The 19,726-nt window shown below is 46.3% G+C and overlaps 1 protein-coding gene across 1 annotated transcript in view; it reads left to right on the top strand.

The window, feature by feature from the left end:
• The window catches only part of SCN5A (sodium voltage-gated channel alpha subunit 5), a 182,307-nt gene that overhangs the window by 69,781 nt on the left and 92,800 nt on the right, over positions 1–19,726 (top strand). Inside the window, exons 6-10 of the mRNA XM_069084320.1 lie at positions 3,396–3,487; positions 9,526–9,756; positions 11,376–11,439; positions 12,836–12,977; positions 13,915–14,112. Of these exons, the coding sequence (XP_068940421.1) occupies positions 3,396–3,487; positions 9,526–9,756; positions 11,376–11,439; positions 12,836–12,977; positions 13,915–14,112 (727 nt within the window). The remainder of the gene's footprint in view (positions 1–3,395; positions 3,488–9,525; positions 9,757–11,375; positions 11,440–12,835; positions 12,978–13,914; positions 14,113–19,726) is intronic.

Genomic DNA, 19,726 nt, shown 5'->3' with positions numbered 1-19,726 from the left:
GGGAGAGAAGAGGAGAGGGGTAGGAAGGCGGGAGGAGGGAGGAGGGAGGGGGGGAGGAGTGGGGCGCAGGGGCACCAGGGGAGACTGAGCGAGGGGGGAAGTGAGAGAGAGAGAGAGAGAGAGAGAGAGAGAGAGAGAGAGCCTTCCCTATAGCAACACCTCCAATTTGGGGACCTTCACGGCTGTGTTCCAGCCTCCCTCATCACTCGGGGAGTTGTTATGGAAACCAGCCGTGGAGGGAACCTCGGGGAGGAAGAAAAGATGGGAGGGAGGGAGGAGGGGGCACGTCCCCCCAAAACAAGAGGCCCAGAATGTCCCCTTTGAGCAGGCGCCCCATGTGGCCCCTGCGCCCCATAGCAGCAGCCCCTGCGGGAGGTCATTGTGCCCTGGGTGGGTGTGAGGGGGAGCTGCCGGCAGCGCTCCTTTCTTTTCTTTTCTTTGCAATCACAAAAGTCCTGTTTTCTAATGCATGCTCAGAGCCAAGCTGCAGCTGGAGTAATAGAAAATGAATAGTTTTTAATGAGGAATTCATTAGAGTGAGACAAGAATTATACACATTAAAACACCCTTTCTCTCCCCGACCCCCAAGTGGAGAAGCAGCGACCACCGCCTGACTGTGGCTCTGGCCATCCTGGCAGGGTCTCTCCGCAGCCCCCAGAAGTTTGCCCCACAAAGACAAGCACTTGGCCCAGCAGAGAACAAGGGGCTTCTGGGCCCCAGAGCCCCCATCCACAGGCTTTTCCTCTGTGGCAGCATTATGATCCCAGCCGGAGAATTTCCCCACAAACACATGCAGACGGCCCCTCTCACCTAGCCAAGGAGTGGGGAAGGTTAAAGGACTCCAGGGCATCCCTCATCCTGAACACTTTACCTTGCTGGCTCTGGGGGAGAGCCCACAAGGAAGACCTGGGTCCGGGCCCCAGCTCTGGGGGTGGGGGTGGAGAACGAACTCTAGAAAGCTTCAGCGGCCGTCTGGTCAAAACTCAGACCTGAGAGAGGGGCCTTCTAGAATATTCCCAAGGGGTGGTCAACAGCCTTTGCTCACCCACCTGGGCTTTTCTCTGACAAACAGATGGACCCATATGTGAACCCACTGGTTGTACAATCACAGCCTCCCCTTTCTCTGTCTCTCTTTCTCTTTCTCCACTCTCTTTTTCTTTCTCTTTTCTCCCTCTCTCCTCTCTGTCCTTTTCTTTCTTTCTCCCTTTCTTTCTCTCCCTCTCCTTCCCTCTCCCTCCCCCTGTCTCCCCTCCCTTAACCCACCCCAGGCGCTCTCTCGCTCGCTCGCTCGCTCCCCCCGCCCTCTACCCCCTCCCCCTCTCCCCCCCCCCCCCCCCCCTCTCCCCCCCCCTCCTCCCAAAAAGTGACAATACCTATCCTCAAATAACCTCACTCTCTCTCTCTCTCTCTCTCTCTCTCTCTCTCTCTCTCTCTCTCTCTCTCTCTCTCTCTCTCTCTCTCACACACACACACACACACACACACACACACTCCAAATGTCCAGCTGGATGCAGGTGTCTGCTTCTGCTCCACGATGTCCATAGAGTGGGGCTTCTGAAAAGGAGCCTCCCCTTTCCCCACCTCAAGCCTTAGGCCTGGGTGGGGGAGGTGTTTCTTTGGCCTTAACTCAGGCTCCATTTGGTTACAGTTATTTGAGGATAGGGATTGTCACTTTTTCCCCCAATCTGTGTATCTCCAGCACTCAGCTCAGGGTGTTGCACATAGTAGGTGTGTGGAGAATGTTTGTTGAATTACATTTAATTATGTCAACTCGACCAAAGGTTAGTTCCATATTTGAGACAGAGATCTGTTCATTCCCTAAATTCAGGAGATGGCAAGATATGATAGAGGGAAGGAGGACCAAACCAGCTGTCAGAGGGCAAGATTCACTACCCACAAGACTTGGGGAAAGTTGGGTAGCTTCCCTGGGCCTGCCTCACTTTCCACATCAATAAAATAAGGGAATTGGACAAGATCAAACCCTGCCTTTGATGCTTACACAATTCACCTAGCTTCCCTGGGCCTCAGTTTCCTCATTTGTAAAAGGAAGAAATGGGACTAGATCAGGTTCTGACTTTGACACCAACCCCCTGTGTGATCTTGGATGAGTCACTTAATTTCCTTGGGCTGGAGTTTGGTTATCTGTTAAATGAAAGAGTTGAACCCAATGGCTTCTGAAGTCCCTTTCAGGTAGGCAAGAGAGACCCCTGAAGTTGTCTGAACCATACAATGACATAGAGAGATCTACATCCCAAGGGCACCTATATACCAAAGATGGGACTTGAATACAGGTCCTTTGAGTGCAAATGCAGTGTTCTATCCCCTGTATCATGCAGTTACTCACTAGAAAAATGGGAATATTAAGTGGCAGATTCTTCTCAGGCCTTGTGCACCATCTTTCTGTTGGGAGTGAAGGGTGATTGTGGCATAGTGGCCTCACCCAATTGGGGATAAATGTTTGGGGCAGAGAGAGTTGAGAAGGTTGCTAAAACTCTCAGGGTCTATGTTTCAGGACCTCTGAGTGACCAGACTTCTCTCCACTTACATTGGCTCTGCCCCCACCAAGTGAAATGCAGAAGGAGGTGGTTAGTTGAATAGCAATAGAGAGGTATAAGGATTAAAAGCGTGGGTGCAGAGATGGAGGGAGCCTCAGAAACCAAGATCAAGCCCATTTCACAGATGAAAATACTGCGACCAAGAGAGGGAAAGTCCCTCACCCAAGGTCATACAGGTGGTAAGTGTCAGAGTGGAATAATAATGAGAAAGCATCCCTAAATCTTCTAGGTATTTGAGGGAAAAAGGAGTGGCTAGAGAACCAAGAAGACCTGAGTTCAAATTCTGCTTCTGACAACTGAACCTGAATGATTCACTTCTAGTTTTAGTAACCCAGGCAACTCTCAGACCATATGTTACATAGTAGGTGCTGCTTTACGTCTGTGGAAGGGGTTTCCTCACCCGCATTTCCCTCTACCGATGAAATATGGTTCCTCCACCATTTTTTTTTCAGGAGAGAGGCTTGGGGGAGCAGGTGGGGGGGGGGTGTTGTTCTTTACTGCATGGGGCCTACCTCCCACAGAGTCCTTCTGATTTGCCGCTGCATCCCTCTTCCCATCCCCAGTTTGAAACCTGACCTTCCTCTGTTGTTTCTGATGCCTTGGTCGCCTAAGCCATGGGAGATTCTGGCTGACCAGATGGTTACATCTCTCTGGCCTCTCTGGTTCCCTATAGTGGTCAATAAGACATCAGAGCCTGTCTTCTAGATCCCTAAGAAGCCCCTTGGGCTTTTCTTCCCTTAGAGTACCCCAGGGAGAGCTCCTGGGGGTTGGGGGAGGGGCTGGGGGGGAGGGTGTGCTCTCTTTTTTTTAATTCCCAATAACTGTGGTTTGATTCTGCAGGTATGTATCAGAAAATATAAAACTAGGGAATTTGTCGGCTCTTCGAACTTTCAGAGTCCTGAGAGCTCTAAAAACTATTTCAGTTATCCCAGGTAAGGCCCCGGACATTCCCTGCTCGCAGCTCACACCTCCAAGTGACTTTCTCTCTGTCCCCTTGTCCCTCGTCCCCTTGATGTTGTCCTCTGCTGGCGTCTCGTCACTGTCTTGTGTGTGCCTTTCCCTTGTTACAGGTACACCACTGAGTTTGTGGACCTGGGCAATGTCTCAGCCTTACGAACCTTCCGAGTCCTCCGGGCCCTGAAAACTATATCGGTCATTTCAGGTGAAAACCAGGTCAAACATCAAGGCTGGACTGACAGATGCCTCCCTCCACACCCCCTGCTCCATTCCCTGGCGTCAGCCCAAAGGCTGCCAAGCGCTCTGGGAATGGGCCCCACTAGAGGATACTCCTGTCCTAGAATACACCCGGCCCGAGTCTGTGTGGTCTGCGGGCCTGGCTCCCTCCACAAGCTCTAACAGCCCACTCGGTGTGTGTCCTCTCTTAAGGCTACAGAACCCATTGGCAAGGTTTGCATTATTCCCAAATCTGCCATGGCTATCATCATCATAACCGACTGTATTAATCAGCCTAAACCTCTTCTTGTTCTAGCCTCCAAACAGAACGAAGCTTTGAGCTCAAAGCTTCAGCCCAAAGTATTTGTATTTGACGGCCAAACCCAAACACCACACCAGCAGAAGCAATCTTGGGAAGCTGGTATTACGACTTAAGACAGCTTTTCTTCTCTCCAGGCTTAGCCTGCAGATCAACTACCCCTGTGCTGTCCCTACCCCCACCCCGAGGCTGTCAATAAAAGCATCCCAGAGACCCCTTCGGTCTGGAGCTGGACAACCCCCCTCCCACCACCCCCACCCCACAGACTTTTCATTTTAATGGATAGTGTAATCTTTGGACAGGTCTACCTTCAGCCTTGGTGTTTAACAGATAACCTGCATGGCAAGGTAGAAGACATAGCAATCCATGCATGGCGGCTTCAGCGGGCCGTGCACCTCGGCAGATGTTGGCAATGACCCTTTGCAAATCCCCTCTGTGCAGGAGGCCATTCCAGGAAAGGGGGGAGTGCCCCTCCTTTGCTCAGCATGGAGGGTTGGGGGAGGAGATCTCTCACCTGCTCACACAGGCCCACGGTCAGAGCTACAATGCTCCCCTGGGGCCCTGCAGAGAATGACATTAGGACTGCCCTAAGGGCCTCCATGAAGGAGGGAAGCCCTCCGGCGCTCTCCCAGTGAGCACCAGCCTGTTCATAGTGGCCCCAACATTCTGGATTCAAGTCACTGGGGACCTTGGCTCCATTTCCAACAGTCACATCAGAGCTCAAGGCCCTTACAGTGGGAGCAGAGAGGGAGGAGGTTTGGATTTTCAGGCATGACGATACAACCATTTAAGGGGGCAGACGTTTAAGGATACATGTCCGGGCCTTTGTTCCAGGGACATATGTTCCTGCCAGAACAAGGGAGGTTTCAAGGCCTGCAATGCTGGGACAAGCGGCAGGGTCATCTCCAGGCTGACCTGCCCTGGCGGCTGGCACAGCGGTCCTAAAGATCATAGGACAATCAGAAGGGCCCCTCTTCTGTGGATTCCAAGCTCAGTGGGGCCTTGGAAACTGTCAGGTTGAGGTCTTTCATTTATAGAGGAGGACCTGCTGTACAGAGAGCTTGGCTGGGCCAAGGTCACACAGCCTCTAAGTGTTTGAGGCAGGATTCAAACCCAGGCCTTCTGAACTCAGTTCTTCCTAACACCCAGTCCAGCTCTATAGCTGCTAGACAGCCAACTGGCGCTTGCCCACTCATTTGAAGGGGAAGCAACCAACGCTCACAGATAAGTGAGTGACCCAAGTTCACCGAGGTAGCAAGTGCTGTGCTGGGGATTTGAACCCAGGTCCTTGAATGCCGAGGCCAGCATTTTTCTTTTTTTGCTTTTTGAAGGGGGAAGGCAGGGCAATTGGGGTTAAGTGACTTGCCCAAGGTCACACGGCTAGTAAATGTTAAGTGTCTGAGGTCACATTTGAACTCAGGTCCTCCTGACTCCAGGGCTGGCGTTCTATTCACCATCTACCCGCCCCAGCATTTTTTCTAAGTAGTTGACATTTAGACAGTACTTTACAGGTTACTGAGTGTTTTCTCAAAGGTAGTGAAAGTTATACTTATCCTTATCTTACAGATAAAGAGACTGAGGCTTCACCACAGTTATAAAGATGACCAGCTGCTCAAACCTGGGTTGGAAGAGAGTGGCACTAGTAGTACCCTCATCTGTGGCTCCATGGAGGTGGCCACAATCTTTGTGAGCCTTCCTGACTTTCAGGATTCGAGGTGGCACTACCTGGAGTCAAGGCCTGTTCCCCTTCACCATCAGTCAGTCTCACATGGCTCTCTATTCCTGAGCCTGAGCAGCTACCAACCCTGGGTGCAAGACTTGGCATTTGGAGCTAGCATGGGGCCATTTTGGTGCATCTTTTTAGCCTGCCAAGGTCTTGGGGATTCTGGCTGGAGCCTCTAGCCTCCAACCTGGGCAGTACTGAGTGTCCTGTCACTGCAGGTCTTCAAGGGAAAGGTGGATGATCCTTGTTAGGTGTCCTGTAGGGCAGATTCCTTCTGGTTCTTGAGATCCCACCCTGGTGATTGGCTTCAGTGTCTGTGTCAATGAGGGGTCCAAGGAACACAGACAGAGATCTTTCCGGCCAGTCTTTCCTTCCTCTCATCCCATGGTTTGGCTACAATCTCCGGGACAGGAATATGTTTAATGGATTCCCGGACCGTATCAGGATCTTCCCCAGAAGAAACCACAAAAATTTCCTTCAGATGTAAAAACAGTCTCTCTAAAATATACAAGAAGCATTTAGCTGGGGGGTAGAGGGGTGCAGATATGACAAGAGACAGTATGGTGTCATGGAAAAGGAGCTGGCTCGGGGTTCAGCTACCTAAGTTTAGACATCTCAGAGCAGGTGTTGATCTGCATTGGCAGAGAGAATTTCTCACTGGGAGTTCCCTAAATTAATGAAAAATCAGGAAACATAAAAGTTAATTTCCTTCTTCAGGACTCTTTCTGGGCAAAGTATGATAATAGATTACTGAGGCCATATAATTCAAAAGATGATAGATAGATAGACAATAGATTAGATAGATACACAGATGGATGGATGGATAGAGATAGATAGATAGATAGATAGATAGATAGATAGATAGATAGATAGATAAATAGATAGATAGATGATAGGTAGATAGGCAGATGGATAGACAGACCAGAGATGATGTAGATATTTGCATATATTATAGATATGTATCTGTATAGATATAGAGAGCTATAGATAGAGATTTCCCTGATAACTGAAATCAAAGCACACTTCTGTCATGTTTTGGCAAAAAAAAAAAAGATGGGACATGGGGAAAAGTTTGAGCCTTAGAATCTCAGCATCTCAACTGGGGGTTGAATCCCAATTCTGCCCATTTCTTCGTGTGGGACTGGGTAAAACACTCAGCTCTCTGGGCCTTTCCTCGAAATCTGGGCACGGAGGTGGCTGGCCCAGATGATTGGCCTCCAAGTTCTCTCCTGGCTTTGAACCAATGGGCCTGGGCCCCTGGACCTCCCACCTCACGTTTCTGTCCTCTTGAGCTTGGTGTGTGCCCCGCCCCCACACTTGTCTCCTCTATCGATAACTGGGCCAGTTTTTACATTGTAGGATGTGGATCTGTGTGGGCAGGGAAGAGCTATTGCCCAAGAAACCTTAGTGAAAAGCCTGGAGGCTTGGTTTGCCAGGCCCCTCTCCTGGGACGGCCTCAAGACCCCGGGCTGTGAGCCCCCGGGCCACATCTCCTCTCTTAGGTGGTTGCCAACATCTCCAGGGAAGGCTTCTTTCTCCTGCAGGGTGCCTAGGGCACTTCTTCACTTTCCCTCCCAGCCAGAGGCGTGCTCACGGGAACAGTTTTGTTTCCCACTGTTTGGTGTATGCCTGCCTCCTCTGCTTCCTGGCTTCTCTTTGGATCTCTCTCTGACACCAGCCACCGTGGGGGGTTTCATAGATTAACCAGCTTAAGGATGGATAGCTTTTAATCAGAAGTATGGGCGAACTCGGGGAGCCCAGCTTCTCTTCCTTCCTTGATCTGTGGGAGCCAGAGCTGCTGATGGGCAGCCAGGGCCAGAGTGAGGCTTCCCAAGCTGGAGCGAGGTGGGGCAGAAAGCCATACACCATCTGTGGGAAACAATGAGATGAGAGTTCTCAGCCTGGCTTTTTCTTAGAAGAATAACCATTAGTACCATGGGCCAGATTGCATTCACATATTTTTGCTTGTCTTTTACTAAGGGATCTTGGCTGTGTGACTGATCAATCAAGGGGAATCTCACGTGGGAACTTGGTGGGGAGGGGTGGCTGTGATGTGTTCCCTTCTTATATGTCTCTCTTCCTCTTCCTTTCCTCCTCTTCCTTCTCTTCTTCTTTCTTCCCCTTTTCTGCCTTCCCCTCCCCTCCTTCCAGATTCTCCCTCTCCTTCCTTCTTCCTTTCCTCCCTGGCCCAGCTCCTTCCACCACTAAGGTTGGGGCTTGAAATCAACTTCATTCCAATAAAGGTGTTCTGTGATATACCTAATGAACCCTTCCCCCTGCCTCCCTATGACAACTGTCTCCTTCCCTCCAGGGATGTCAGGATGAATTTCTAGGGCAGCCAGGAGCATCTCCATCCCCAGGGCCCATATTCAAAGAGACCTCTTTCTGTGGTATAGTCAGATTTAATGAAGCAAGAGGGAGAAAAGAGAGACAGATAGCTGAAAACAGAGAAAGAGACAGAGACACAGACAGAGACAGACAAAGAGAGAGGGATGAGAGAGCAAAAAAATGAGAGAGAGAGGAAAGAGAAGAGAGACACAGATAAAGAGGTATGAGAGAGACACAGAGGGATGAGAAAGAGAGAAAGAGACTTTCTGGGGAGGGGGAAAGGTTGGCAGGAGGTGGAGAGCCCCGTCTAAGGTAAGGCAGCCTAGGCCTGTGCTGCCATACTCAGGGGCACCTACCAGTTTCCCTGGGATGGCAAACCCACTCTGTGCTGCACATGAGCACAAGCATAGAAGGAGTACCATTTTAACGTCCCAGGATCAGTGGGGTTCACCACCATGTCCATTCCTTCTTGAAGAATTCCCTGCCCTAAAATGGTTGACCTTGAAAAGGACACAAGCAAAGCCTCCACTGCCCCTCCCCCCCCTTTCTGACCTGTCTGGGGCTGGGCACGAGTTTCTGAATGTGTGTTCCTTTGTGACACCCTCCAGTGTTCTTCACCACTTTTTGTTGGCTGTTGTAGGGACCCACAATTGTTTGAGAGTGGGAAATTTTTTGAGTGTTTTTGTTTGTATGGTTTCTTTCCCACCCAAACTGACCTGGGGGAGGGATTTGCCATTCTCATGAGTGAAGTCTAAGCCCATGTTCACCCTAGGCTGGACAGTTCCAACCCCCCTCAGTCCCAAATAGGTTGTCTCTATGTCCTAAGGTCCATGTATGTACCTGTTTCCCTGGAAATTCAGGCAGAAAGAAAGGTCAGCTTACATTGATTTCAGCCACCTGGGCAAAGTAGGGTTGAGCTTGGCCTTGGCCTAGTCTTTTTTTTTTTTAAGCAATCGGGGTTAAGTAACTTGCTCAAGGTTACACGGCCAGTTATTTCTGGGTGTGGTGCTGAGTATCTGAGCCCGGATTTGATCCCCAGATCATCCCGACACTGGAGCCGGTGCTCTTACTCGCTGAGCCACCTGGCTGCCCCAGCCTAGTCTTGCCCGTCCCCACTTCACTGTATGAACCTCCTCACCCCAGCCTAGCCCAGCTAGTAAAGCCCGAGGGCATTCCTCATGGCCTGGGCAGACCTAAGTTCAGTTCTCCTTAGCCCTGCTGGGTGAGTATATCCTTAATTCCCTCATTCTCAGGTCCAGGAAAGCCCCACTTAGATTGTTGGGGTGTCCCCACCTTCAAACCCATTCCAAGCTCTTTTAGGCCTGAGCAGGCTTCTCTCCAAGAAAGATGTCAGCTAGCTCTGAGCCCCCATAGCAGATAGACTCACACCCTCTGACTAGCTTGACCTCCTGATCTTCTCTCCCCAGGCCTGAAGACCATCGTGGGGGCCTTGATCCAGTCTGTAAAGAAGCTTGCCGATGTGATGGTCCTCACTGTGTTCTGCCTGAGTGTCTTTGCCCTCATAGGTCTCCAGCTCTTCATGGGCAATTTACGGAACAAGTGTGTCCGGAACTTTGTGATCCTGAATGGGACCAATGGCACTGTGGTGTCCGATGGTCAAATCTGGGAGTCCGTAGAGGAGTACATCAGCAGCCCAGGTATTCATCTCCCTCGGGGTCCCTGGGGCTGGGGCTCCAGCCTGGTTGGAGGGGAGCTAGTGGAGATGTTATCTTTAAAATAGGAGGCATTGAGATGAGTGATGAGGGGTCCAATAGGGAGTCACATCTGTTTGATGACTTAGGAAGGGGAAGATAAACTGACAAAGGGATCAAAGCTAGCTATCAGAGAGGTCCCTGGTCTTTAAGAAGACCAGGTAAGAGAGAGCTGCCCCCCAAAAAGAACAGAGAACAAGGAGGAAGTATGGAACAAGGGAAAGATCACTATGTGGAAAATCAGGGGACCTGAGTTCAAATCCCACTTCTGCTCCTTAGAACCTCTGTAAGTGCCTTGAAATTAGGGGTTGCTTAGTATTTCATCTTTATTTTCCCAGGGCTTAGCACAATGCCTGACACATAGGGAGCACTTAATAAAATGCTTGTCAAGTTATAGCCAGTTATAGTGGAGAGAGTGCTGGACCTGGAGTTAGGAAGACTTGGATTCAAATCCAGTCTCAGATACTTAACTAGCTTTGTGATCCTGGCCAAGTCACTTAACTTCTGCCTCAGTTTCCTCCACTGTAAAATAGGATAATAATGGCACTGACCTCCCAGCATGGTTGTGAGAATTGAAGGGGATCATGTTCGTGGAGTGTCTGCCACATAGTAGGAGCTCCCTGCTCCCCTGCCCCCCCACTCTTCCCATTGACTCCTGTGATTTTGGCATTGTCTTCATCTGTCAAATGAGGGGGCTAGACTGGATGAATCCTGGGACTCCTGGATCTAAATCCATGACCCCCGTGTTGGAGATCACTCACCTCCTTTGTGAAAGGAAGAGTTCAGATGGCACGGCCTCTGAGGTCCTCCTTGTGCCAGATCCGTGGTCTGGGATCTCCAGGAGCCTCAGAAGACCCAGGAGGATGGAGACCAAGACCAGGGCCCTGGGGGCTGAGTTGGGGCAGGGGGACCAGGCAGGGACTTGTTCTATACAAAGGTCAAGGGGGAGGGTCAGGCAGTCAATAATATGTCTACTATGGAGGGGCACTGAGCTAAGAGGCAAAGACTGCCCCCCCCAAAAACCCAGTCCCCATTCCCAATGAGCTCACTATCCAATGGGGGAGAAAACATGCGAATAACTGCACTTACAAGACTGATCTCCAGAATAAAGTGTACATAAGCAGCCGTGGGAAGGCACCAGCCTAGGGAGCATTGGGAAGGGCATCCTGTAGAGGAGAGATTTTCACTGGGATGGGAAGGAAGCCAAAAAGCAGGGAGACAGAAATGAGGAGGAGAGAGAGGATTGCAGGCCTGGGGCACAGCTTTGTCCATCCTTCCTGTTGAAGCTCCTTGTGAGTAGGGATTGTCTTCTCCTTTGTTACTTGTATTCCCCAGAGCCTAGCACATAGTAGGTGCTCAATAAATCCTTGTTGGTTGATTGAAGTGGGAGAACTTTGGGAGAGTTAGGAACCATGAGCTATTCCAGGTCTATGGGAACTTGTAGTCTGGAGAAAGAAAGGTTCTGACTTGTCAAGCTTGAGCCTACCCAGAACCGAGCAGCTAGATGCCACATGGAAAAATCCACATGGTTAGGAAGCCTCAATGGCCTGCCTTTTGTCTTGCAGAAAACTATTTACTGAAGAACGGAACCTCGGACGTGTTGCTCTGTGGGAACAGTTCAGACGCAGGGTACGTGGCCCTCCCACTGGGGGGAGGGGGACACCTCTCACTAGGTCTCCTTCCTGGCTTCAGATTAGACCTGACACCTTGTCCTCATCTGTGGAGGACCTGGCCCTGCCCTGGACTGTCCTGACCAGTGGAAAGACCCCTGACTCTCTGGCCCTTGAGGCCCTGGTGTTATATCCCAGCTTGGGCAAATAATGTAATCTCTCTGGGCCTCAGTTTCCTTAATTGTAAAAGGTGGGGAGAGGGATGTTGACTTAGTCTTGAGGTCCCTTCCAGACATCTCTGTGATCCCATGATGGACATTTCAGAGGAGACACAGACTAGCTTTGTTCCTGTCTTCCCTGGGGCGTGACCCTGTGGATCTGGGGCTGTGACTGAGCATGCTCACTAGAGATGAGCAGGGGAGCCCCAAAGCCTGCCTTTTAGCCTCCTGCATGCTCTGACCTGCAGCCTTCCTGCTGCCCTGGGCTCATAGTCCTGGCTCGAATTAACTGATCCCTCTAGGGGTGTCTGTTAGCCCCATTTCCCACAGTTACTAAACCCATGTGACCTGGAGCAAGTCCTTTCAGCAACCAGAGCCTCAGTTTCCCCACCAGTAAAATGAGGATGGACATAGACTTAGACCTAAAGTCTCTTCCAGGCATTAGCTTATTTGCTAAATAAGTTCCAGTTTTCTCTCCTGCTTCTGAGGACACACACACACCCACACACTCCCTCACACACGTCTGCAGACCTCCCCTGTGGCCCTCCAGCCTTCTCTTCAAGACCACTCATAAGGGCAAGCCTCCAGCCTGCATATGGATGTGAGAAGTGCCCCCCTCCCCTACCTCTGGTGTGGGGGAAGGGGGGACACAGTCTCCCTTCAAAACAGGGTAATGAGGGGAGGATAGCACTTTGCCCTCTGTAGGGAGGTGAAATTGAAGCAGGAGGAAAGTGGTAAGGGGAATGGGTGGAGCTGGGCTGCGGACCCTCTCTGGAGGAGGCTGGGGGCTATTTTCCCCCCTCCCAGTCCAGGGAAGGGGAAGAAGTCCTCACAACACTGCCCAATGCCACACCTGGCCCAGGAGTTCTAGATAACCAACATTTCTATAGAAAGTTGGGAAGCCTTTGACCTGCATTATCTCCTTTGAGCCTTCCGACAACTCTGTGAGCCAGGCGGGATTAGATCCCCCATTTACAGATAAGGAAACTGAGGCTCCAAGAGGTTGTGACTTGCCCAAGTTCTCACGGTGGCAGATCTTCCTGACTGAAGGCCCAGTTCTTCAGCCTCATGGGTTCGTCCATGGTGCTGGCTTAAACAAAGAGACAGACTTGGGGAGGGAGGGAGCTGTGCCCAGTGCAGGGCTGAAGGATCACCCCACAGGCCTCATCTGATGGTTCCAGTTTGTCTGGCTCACAGGACGTGTCCAGAGGGCTACCACTGCCTGAAGGCCGGAGAAAACCCTGACCATGGCTACACCAGCTTTGACTCTTTTGGCTGGGCCTTCCTTGCCCTGTTCCGTCTGATGACTCAAGACTGTTGGGAGCGTCTCTACCAGCAGGTGTGTGTCCTGCCTGAAAGATGAGCTCCAGATGCTGGATGGTGGGGGATGGGCCCTTCTCCCCACAAGTCTGCTCTCTGTCAGGCCATAAGGCCACACTGGCTCCTGACTGGACTGTTCCCAGGCTCACCCTAGGGACTTGAATGAATGACAGATCCCCAAGGGCAGGATATGTGGAATTCCATTCCCCCAAGCCTACTCTCCAGGGCCTCTGTTACCAGGGATGCCCCTCTGTTGATAGGATAGGTCCCAACTGGGGATGAAGCAGCCTGTTCATAAGCCTGGTTTGGACCCACAAAGTTTAGACCCAAAGTGGAGCAGTTCCTCTTAGCTCAGCGATCTTGGGGCACAACCACCTGTGACATATATTTGGTTGGAAGCCGCACAAACTCAATCAGTATTAAAGGAACCAGTCCCAACGTTTTTGGCTCAATACCATTCTCCCCTTCGAGTGTGAGACACTTGCCTTTAGCTAAGGGATATTTACCTTTCCCTGAGGATGCAAGACATTATCCCCTATGTATGGGTTTGGAACTGTCTCCCTCCAGTGGATGCAGGACATTCTTCCCTCTTTGTGTGAGACAGTTGTCTCCCCTTTTAGTATCTGATAGTCTATAGTGAATATAGGACCTTCTGCCTCCCAGATGGAGGAGAGACAGGCTTTTCCTTTCAGTGTGAGACATTCTCCCTTCTAAATGGAGAAGAGACATGGTCTTCCTCTGGGTGTGCAACATTCTCCTCTTTATGAGGACAGACATGTAGCATTCTCCCTCCCACGTGTGGAGGATTTTATGGACCCAGCTAGGTCTGGGCAGATGATCTCAGCGCCTTTCTCCATGCAGACCAGAAAGCGCTCCCCAAGTCTGTTGGCTACGTCTGGTGTGTGTGTGTATGACTTTTTCTTCCTCTCCCACCTTGGCCCCATCCCCATCCCCAGACACTGAGGTCCGCAGGAAAGATCTACATGATCTTCTTCATGCTGGTCATCTTCCTGGGCTCCTTCTACCTGGTGAACCTGATTCTGGCTGTAGTGGCCATGGCCTACGAGGAGCAGAACCAGGCCACGATTGCAGAGACTGAGGAGAAGGAGAAGCGTTTCCAGGAGGCCATGGAGATGCTGAAGAAGGAACATGAGGTTGGTGAGCAGCTCACCCAGCTTATGCATGCTGAGTGAATTAGGGTGGATAGAAGCCTGTGGCAGGAGGGTGACCGATTCATTCTGGGACGTCCCTTGGGTAAAGGAGGAGGAGTCACTACAAGCTGAGTCAGCTCAAAAAATAAGCTCTGGTCTTTATCATAAATGGCAGAGAGGCCATCGAAGTCAGGCAGAAGATTTTTAAAAGGCTTTCTTTTCACTCTCTCTGTCCATCCAGGCCTTCTCTCCATCCCCCTCATCCCTCCACACACATGTTTCTATTACCTCCAGCATCTTTGCACACATCCCTCCTCCATCTAGAACTCCTCTCAATATCTCCCCCATCCCACAGAGCCTCCCTGGCCTCATCGGGCTCTTCCCTCCCCCTCTGCCCATCTCAGTCATTTTATTCTGTAGTCATTCAGTCACCAGCATTTTGGAAGTGCCAGCTCACTATGGGAGAGCCTCCATACACCATCTCACCAGATCTTGAATCCCCCTCAGGGGCCCCAGGGGTCGATTAGTCATCTGTTCCTACTCGAGCTAATCAGATTCGGGTATATGTGCCTGTCTTCCTAGGGCTCTGCTCTGCTTTTGTGGATGCCCAATGGCAAAACCAATCCCAAAGAAAGGGGCTTGCCTCAGTTGTTGCTTATTATAAATGCCATCATCTTTAAAAAAAACAACTCATTTTTATTTTGACTTCCAAATTCTCTTCTCCAAATTCTTCTCTCAATCCCCTTCCCCACTCATTGAGAAGGCAAGAAATATGATATCCATTATGCATATGAATTCAGGCAAAACATTTCTACATTAACCACAAAGCAGGAAAAAAAATCTGCACTCTGAGTACCCCAGTTCACTCTCTGGAGGTGGATTTTTTCGGCATTTCCTTTATTATGATTTCTTAAAAATTTATTTTATTGCACTTAATAGTATTTTGTGTTTTCCAATTACACATAAAGATATTTTTCAACATTCATTTTTGTAAGATTTCTCCCTCCTTCACACCCCCCACACCAAGACAGCAAGCAATCTGATATAGTTACACATGTACAATCATGTTAAACATATTTCCACGTTAGTCATGTTGTGAAGGAGGAATCAGAACAAAAGGGAAAACCACAAGAAAGAAAAAAACAGAAAAAGTTAAAACAGTATGTTTCAATCTGCATTCAGACTCCATGGTTCTTTCTCTGGATGTGGATAGCATTTTCCATCATGAGTCTTTTGGAATTTTCTTGTATAATTTAATTGCTGAAAAGAGCTAATTCTATCAAAGTTGATCATTGCACAATGTTGCTGTTACTATGTACAGTGTTCTCACGGTTCTGCTCACTTCACTCAGCATCAGTTCATATAATTCTTTCCAAGTTTTTTCTGAAATCCACCTGCTCATCATTTTTATAGCACAATAGTATTCCGTTACATTCATATACCACAACTTGTTCAGCTATTCCCCAATTGATGAGCATCTCCTCAATTTCTAGTTATTTGCCATCACAAAAAGAGCTGCTATAAATGTTTTTGTACTTGTGCTCCCTTTTCCCTTTTTTATGATCCCTTTGGAATACAGACTTAGTAGACTGGATCAAAAGGTATGCACAGTTTTATAGTTTGATTTCCCTTTGGGCATAGTTCCAAATTGTTCTCCAAAATGACTGGATCAGTTCACAACTCTACCAACAATGCCAACAAGAGCCCCTATTTTCCCTCATCTTCTCCAACATTTATCATTTTCTTGTTTTGTCATGTTAACCAATTTGATAAGTATGAGTGGTACCTCAGAGTTGTTTTAATTTGCATTTCTCTAATCAATGGTGATTTAGAGCATTTTTTCATATGATTGTAGATAGTTTTAATTTCATCTGAAAGCTACCTGTTCATATCCTTTGACCATTTATCAATTGGGGAATGACTTGTAATTTTATAAATTTAACTCAGTTTTCTATGTATTTGAGAAATAAAACCTTTATCAGAAACACTGATTGTTAAAAATTGCTTCCTATCTTCCCTTCTAATCTTGGTTGCATTGGGTTTTTTTGTGCAAAAACTTTTTAATTTAATGTAATCAAAATTATACATTTTGCATTTCATAATGTTCTCTGTCTCTTGTTTTGTCATAAATTCTTCTTTTTTCCATAGATCTGACAGATAAATTATATCTTGCTCCCCTAATTTACTGATGGTATCATTCTTTATGTCTAAATTATTACCTTATTTTGATATATGGTGTGAGATGTTTCTCTATGTCCAGTTCGTGCAATACTATTTTCCAGTTTTCCCAGCAGTTTTTGCCAAATAGTGAGTTCTTATCCCAGAAGGTGGAGTATTGGAGTTTATCAAACAGTAGTTTACTGTAGTCATGGACTACTGTGCCTTATGCTCCTCTGATCCACCACTCTATTTCTTAGCCAATAGGAAGTACTTTTGATGATTGCTGCTTTATAATACAATTTTGGATCTGGTATAGTTAGACCACCTTCCTTTGCATTTTAAAAATTAATTCCCTTGATATTCTTGACATTTTGTTCTTCCAGTTGAATTTTGTGTTTTTTCTAGCTCTACAAAATAAGTTTTTGGTAGTTTTCTCGGTATGGTACTGATTAAGCAAATTAATTTAGGTAGAATTGTCATTTTTATTATATTAGCTCGACCTACCCACAAGTAGTTGATATTTTTCCAATTGTTTAAATCTGACTTTATTTGTGTGAAAAGTGTTTTGTAATTATGTTCATAGTTCCTGAGTTTCTTGGCAGATAGACTCCCAAATATTTTATATCATCTACAATAATTTTAAATGGAATTTCTCTTTCTATCTCTTGCTGCTAGGTTTTAAATGCAGATGATTTCTGTGTATTTATTTTATATCCTGCAACTTTGCTGAAGTTGTTAATTGTTTCAAGTAGTTTTTCAGCTGATTCTCTGGGATTGCCATCATGTCAGCTGCAAGAGCAATAGTTTGTTTCTTCATTGCCTATTTTAATTCCTTCACTTCTTTTTCTTCTCTTATTGCTAAAGTTAACATTTCTAATACAATATTGAATAACAGTGGTGATAATGGACATCCTTGTTTCATCCCTGATCTTATTCCCTTTACATATAATACTTGCCGATGCTTTTAGATAGATGCTACTTGTCATTTTAAGGCAAACTCCATTTTCTCCTATGTGCTCTAGTGTTTTTTTAATAGGAATGAATGCTATATTTTGTCAAAAGCTTTTTCTGCATCTGCTGAGATAATCATAGGATTTGTTAGTTTTGTAATTGACATGGTCAATTGTGCTGATAGTTTTCCTAATATTGAACTGGTATATTCCTGGTATAAATCCTACCTTGCCGTAGTGTATTATCCTCATGATAAACTGCTGTAATCTCTTTATTAATATTTTATTTAAAATTTTCACATTAATATTCATTATGGAAATTGGTCCATAATTTCCTTTCTCTGTTTTGGCTCTCCCTGGTTTCAGTATCAGCAACATATCTATATCATAAGAAGAATTTGGTAGGATTCCATCTTTTTTTCCCAAATAGTTTATATAGTATTGGAATTAGTTGTTCTTTAAATGTTTGCTAATATTCACTTGTAAATCCTTCTGGCCCTGGAGAGTTTTTGTTAAAGAGTTCATGGATGGCTTGTTCAATTTCTTTTTCTAAAATAGGGTTACTTAAGTATTTTATTTCCTCTTCAGTTAATCACGGCAATTTATATTTTTGTAAATATTCATCCATTTCATTTAGATTGTCAGATTTATTGGTATACAGTTGGGCAAAATACCTACTAATTATTGCTTTAATTTCTTCTTCATTGGTGGTGAATTCACCCTCTTCATTTTTGATACTGGTCATTAGTTTTCTTCTTTCTTTTTTGTATTCAAATTAACTAAAGGTTTATCTATTTTATCCTTTGTTTATTTTTTTTCCATAAAACCAGCTCTTAGTTTTATTTGATAGTTTTCTTGCTTTCAATTTTGTTAATTTATTCTTTAATTTTCAGAATTTCTAATTTGGTATCTAACTGGGGATTTTAAATTTGTTCTTTTTTTAGTTAGTTGCATTCCCAATTCATTGATCTCCTTTTCCTCTATTTAATTTATGTAAGCATTTAGCGATATAAAATTTCTCCTAAGCATTGCTTTGGTGGCATCACATAAATTTTGGTATGTTGTCTCATTATTGTCATTCTCTTTGATAAAATTATTGATTATTTTTATGATTTGTTGTCTGATCCATTCATTCTTTAGGATTAGATTATTTAGTTTCCAACTAATTTTTAGTTTATCTCTCCCTGGATCTTTATTACATGTAATTTTTACTGCATCATAACCTGAAAAGGATGCATTTCATACTTCTGCCTTTCTGCATTTGATTGTGAGATTTTTGTGCCCTAATATATGGTCAGTTTTTGTGTACGTGCCATGTACCACTAAGAAAAAGGCATATTCCTTCCTATCCCCATTTAATTTTCTCCAGAGATCTATCATATCTAACTTTTCAAAAATTTTATTTACCTCCTTAAACTTCTCTCTTGATTATTTTGTGGTTAGATTTATCTAGTTTTGAAAAAGGGAGGTGGAGGTCACCCAGTAATTTTGCTGTCTATTTCTTCCCGTAAATCACTTAACTTCTCCTTTAAGAATTTGGATGCTATACCACTTGGTGCATGTATGTTTAGCATTGATATTACTCCATTGTCTGTGGTACCTTTTAGCAAGATATAATTTCCTTCCTTTCCTCTTTTAATTAGATCTACTTTTGCTCTTGCTTTGTCTGAGTCAAGATTGCCACACCTCCTTTTTTACTTCAGCTGAAGCATAAAATATTTTGTTCCAACCTTTTACCTTTACTTTGTGTGTACCTCTCTGCTTCAAATGTGTTTCTTGTAAACAATATATTGTAGGATTCTGGTTTTTAACCCATTCTGCTCTCCACTTCTGTTTTATGTAGGAGTTCATCTCATTCACATTCACAGTTATTATAACTGTGTATTTCCCTCCATATTATTTCTCCCCGTTTATACTTCTCTCCTTTTATCCTGTCCCTCCTCACCAGTGTTTTGCTTCTGACCACTACCTCCCTTCTAGCAGCCCCTCTTCTTTCTCTTTCCCCTTCTACTTCTGCCCTCCCTTCTATCATTGACCCTCTTCCCTTTTCTTTTCCCTTTCTTCTTCTACTTCCCTACAGAGTAAGATAAATGTATAAGTGTTTGTGTTATTCCCTCTTTGAGCCAAATACAATAAGAAAAAGGCTCAAACAATGCTCACACACTCCATTCTTTTCCCCTACTATAGTAGGTTTTTTGCACCTCTTCATGTGATATAATTTACCCTATTGTGCCTACCCCCTTACTCTTCTCCCAGTACAATCCTTTATCTTTACCCTTAATTTTTTACATCATCACATCAAAGTCAACTTATACCCACACTTTTTGTCTATATGTGCTCCTTCTAACTGCCCTAATAGAAATACATTTCTCAAGAGTTACAAGTATCTTCCTGTGTATGAATATAAACAGTTTAATCTTCTTGAATAACATTTTTTTCTTTCTTGTTTACCTTTGTATGCTTCTCTTGAGTCTTATTTTAAGATTGAATTTTCTGTTCAGCTCTGA

The sequence above is a fragment of the Petaurus breviceps genome, unplaced genomic scaffold (assembly GCF_028583685.1).
Source record: "Petaurus breviceps papuanus isolate PSGF00001 unplaced genomic scaffold, PetGlider_PUasm1.0 174, whole genome shotgun sequence".
Taxonomy (NCBI): Eukaryota; Metazoa; Chordata; class Mammalia; order Diprotodontia; family Petauridae; genus Petaurus; species Petaurus breviceps.
This window is presented reverse-complemented; position numbering and strand designations above follow the sequence as displayed.